General features: G+C 26.3%; 2 protein-coding genes across 3 annotated transcripts in view; one reads left to right on the forward strand and one right to left on the reverse strand.

Annotated features, from left to right (window-relative positions):
• The window catches only part of LOC126901623 (octopamine receptor-like), an 88,378-nt gene that overhangs the window by 70,208 nt on the left and 14,224 nt on the right, over positions 1 to 3,946 (forward strand). For both annotated transcript variants that reach the window (XM_050678240.1, XM_050678241.1), the window contains 3 exons: positions 2,897 to 3,041; positions 3,118 to 3,346; positions 3,476 to 3,662. In XM_050678240.1, coding sequence (XP_050534197.1) covers positions 2,897 to 3,041; positions 3,118 to 3,346; positions 3,476 to 3,662 — 561 coding nt within the window. The remainder of the gene's footprint in view (positions 1 to 2,896; positions 3,042 to 3,117; positions 3,347 to 3,475; positions 3,663 to 3,946) is intronic.
• Positions 1 to 3,946, reverse strand: part of LOC126901636 (PSME3-interacting protein) — a 34,384-nt gene that overhangs the window by 7,890 nt on the left and 22,548 nt on the right. The window lies entirely within an intron of this gene.

Here is a 3,946-nt window from a genome sequence, read left to right on the forward strand (position 1 = left end):
AATATTTATTATAAAAAAATAATAATATTGATCCATACATTTTTCCAAAAGTTATATAAAATATAAATTAAATAATATAACATATAAAATCGAGATTTTTTTCACGGAAATCGTACGTTTTTCTTTAACTTTGATGTCCGTTTCCACCACGAAGACAAGTCCAGAGGTCAAATTTTTTTTTTTCAAATTAAAGTATATTACATAATCTTTAATTTAAGATAAATATAAAAGTGTCAGTCTTTCCGAAACATTTTCAAAAGTTAAGTTGAAAAAGTTCTACTTTCTATACGCATTTTAAAAGGTTTGCACCCCCCCTGTATAAAGGGAAATGGTCCGATTTTAAAAAAAAGTATGTCGAATGAAAGAAGTATATATAAAGTATTTATCATTAAAGAATAAAGTTGATTCATGCATTTTTTAAAAAGTTATAGCAACATAATGTTAAAAAATGTAAAATATAATATCAAGAATTTTTTCACAAAAATAGCATATTTTTGCATACGGTAGTCATTTTCACCATGAAGACAAGTCCAGAGGTCAAATTTTTTTTTTTCAAATTAAAGTATATTACATTAGCTTTAATTTAAGGTATATATAAAATTGTCAGTCTTTCCGGAACATTTTCAAAAGTTAAGTTGAAAAAGTTAATTTTTTGTAAAAAAGTTACCATTTTGAAACCCCATCCTTTGGGCTGTTAAAGGGTCAAATGTTCACAAAAATATATAAAATGATAGGTAATTATCTAAGGTATCTATAAAAAAAAAAATTATATTGATTCGGTCATTTTTAAAAAAGTTATGGCAATTTTAAGTAAAAAAAATTGAAAAAATATCGAAAATTAGCGATTTTTAAATTTGTAATTTTTTGGGGGATTTCCCCCGTTTACGGGGAACGAGGGAATTTTTTTCAATTTTTGAGGGTAATGTCTTCGACTAGATACGATTTGTGATCTTTTGACATATTGTTCATCAAAATCGGTCCAGCGAGAGCTGAGATTGAGCGTTCACAGACACAAAAAAAAAAATAAAAAAATTTAAAAAAAAATAAAAAAACACATCATAGTAAAATTAATACCTTCTCAGCTTCGCATCGAAGCTAAAATGCTAAATCAATAACTATTAGTTACAGTACCTAACGTCGAATCTAATAATTAAACATAAACACTAAACATTCAGTCTAAAAGTTTAATCTTTATTACATAAAAATAAAAATAAAAATTATTTTTATATTCTCACATTTTAAAACGAATTCGTCGAGTGATGTTTTCTAATAATTAAAAGCAATTTCGTAGTGAACCACATTAAACATGGTCTATCACTTGTCTAACTATAATAAGAACACGTTTTATTGTTCAGACAAGGTATATGAGCAAATAAATAAATACTATTTACACGTGGCGTTTTTGTTTAGAAAACAGAAAAGAAGAAACAGTGTTGTCGAGTAGAGAGAGGTTGAACATTCGCAATAATTTATAAACTTGATAAGGTTGGCAGTCATAAATTTTATTAAATAATAAATAGATTTATTGTCATTAACTTCGCCAAAATATTTTCACCTTATTATTTAAGATAAAGTGTGCATTTTTACTTGAAACATTGTTTAGCTAAACAAATTCTCTGATAATATGATAAAAATAAAATAAAATAAATGATGACAGTACTAGTAATTACTCAATATTGTACCATTATAAGAGTAAAAAATATTCAGTATCTTCTAGTTATTTAACGATGTTCTACGTTCAAACTATATAAGTTTACCAATTTATAGAAATACAGCTATTATAATGTTATACACTTCAAAAAACTGTGGAATTAGGTCGCTTTTAGTAATACAAGTTTTATAATGCTAATAATACGCTCTAAAAATAAAGTAACTACTATATCTAATTATTTTATTTAAAAAGACAGTATAAAAGATACTAAAAAAAATTTTGAAAAAATAAATAATGTGAAAATTATTATATTATATATATATATTAAAACTGTTAACAATTTGTTAAGTTTTGTGATGTTATATAAAGTGTAATAAATTAATTATAATATTATGATAATATAATTTAAATACAAAAACATTTTAAATTAGTTAAGTGACACGCAAATATTTCAATTTTTTCATTTGTTAGTTCTGCTTATTCTTTAACGTTTCACAATAGAAAAATTAAATGTGAGGTGAAACATTGCAGCGCATACCTCTAAAAGAAGAAATATTTTTCTTTCCAAAGTATTTATTGGAAACGACCTTTCGGTCTTAATCAAAATTTTTCATAAACTTAACGTTACATTTTATACATAGTGCCAAGATAAGATAAGTTTTAGTAAACAGTGTTAAAGGGGTTTCCAGGGAAATCTTTAAACTTACATAGAAAAATTAAATTTACAATAAGTCTTATCTTTAAAGTATTTACATCTTCTAATGTTGTGTTTTGTTATTAACCAAGTTCGAATTCAATGTTCTTCAGTTTATCAACCTATTTAATTATTATAGTTAATGTTTTGGTAACATTGTTTAATGTTAACAATATATCGCTAAATAATAGGTCGTTTTTGCTAACATTGCCACTGTTTTTCTTGATTTCTTGAGCAAATATAATACCATATTTGATGTATGAAAGTTTATTTGATTGCACGTGTTAAACAACAGTCATTTTCAGCAGATTATCTTTTAATTCTGCCAGTTTACAGCCTAAATAGCCTTTTCTGTTGGCTGTATGACTTACCACATTTATCACACTTCATTAAAAGTAGAAACATGATATTAAAAAATGTTAAATCAATATATCACAATCGGATACATGAGATACTAATTAATTTTAATAGTGGAAATGTAAAAAGTTGTACCATTGAACCTGATAATAAGTATCATTCTTACAACTTTTTAGCAAAATTGAATTTTACAGATTGGTAATACACTTATTATATTTGCTGTATTTACGACCAGGCGATTACGAACTGTGACTAATTGTTTTGTCACTTCTTTAGCTGTAGCCGATTGGCTTGTAGGAACATTTGTTATGCCTATAGCCGTAGTTTATCATTTTATGGGTAAGTATACAATACCAAAAATAGTTATTCGGTTAAGTAAATGTTTATAGTTTTACTAAGATAAATTTGATTCCAGGGAAATGGGAACTAGGGCGTTTGATATGTGATATTTGGGTGTCATTAGATGTATGCCTTTGTACAGCGTCCATACTGAGCTTATGCGCAATTTCTATAGACAGATATTTTGCCATTACTAAACCTTTACGGTATACGAAAAAAAGAAGATCTAAAAGACTCGCATCATTGATGATACTAGTCGTTTGGGTGGTGTCTTTGGTTATTACTTGCGCTCCATTATTTGGATGGTTTGTAAAGAAATAGAACTGTAGTAATATTATTATTATATATTAACGATAAATCAATTGTGATACAATGTATACATTTCTAGTGTACTATTACAAATAATTCATTTGACATTTTCCTTTTTCCTAAAGGTACGATGAGAACAGACATAAAAACAAAAAATGCGGATACAATCAGAATAAAGGTTACGTTGTATTCTCAGCTATGGGATCGTTTTTCGTACCCCTAGTAGTTGTTGTGTATGTTTATTTCAAAATTTCGTGCGTTATCGCACAAAGGCATCAAAATCTCGAAGCACTCAACGCACCTAAATTAAAGGTAATTTTCATCTTTTTTTTTCTAAATTAATAGTTCATTTACATTGAGAATTTATCTAATCCAGCTCAAATATTAACCAAAGATAATTATTATGATTCGTTGGCCTTTGAGAAAATATTGAATTAAATGTTTATTACTCACAATAAACAATAAACACATTGTCAGTAAAATATAATTTAAAATTTTTTATAAGAGGTGGGTACTTTTTCATTTTTTTAGCTTCGATGCGAAGCTGAGAAGGTATTGGTTTTACTAAGATGTGTTTATTATTTTTTTTTTTTTTT

The sequence above is a fragment of the Daktulosphaira vitifoliae genome, unplaced genomic scaffold, assembly GCF_025091365.1.
Source record: "Daktulosphaira vitifoliae isolate Bord-2020 unplaced genomic scaffold, ASM2509136v1 Scaffold_3, whole genome shotgun sequence".
NCBI lineage: Eukaryota > Metazoa > Arthropoda > Insecta > Hemiptera > Phylloxeridae > Daktulosphaira > Daktulosphaira vitifoliae.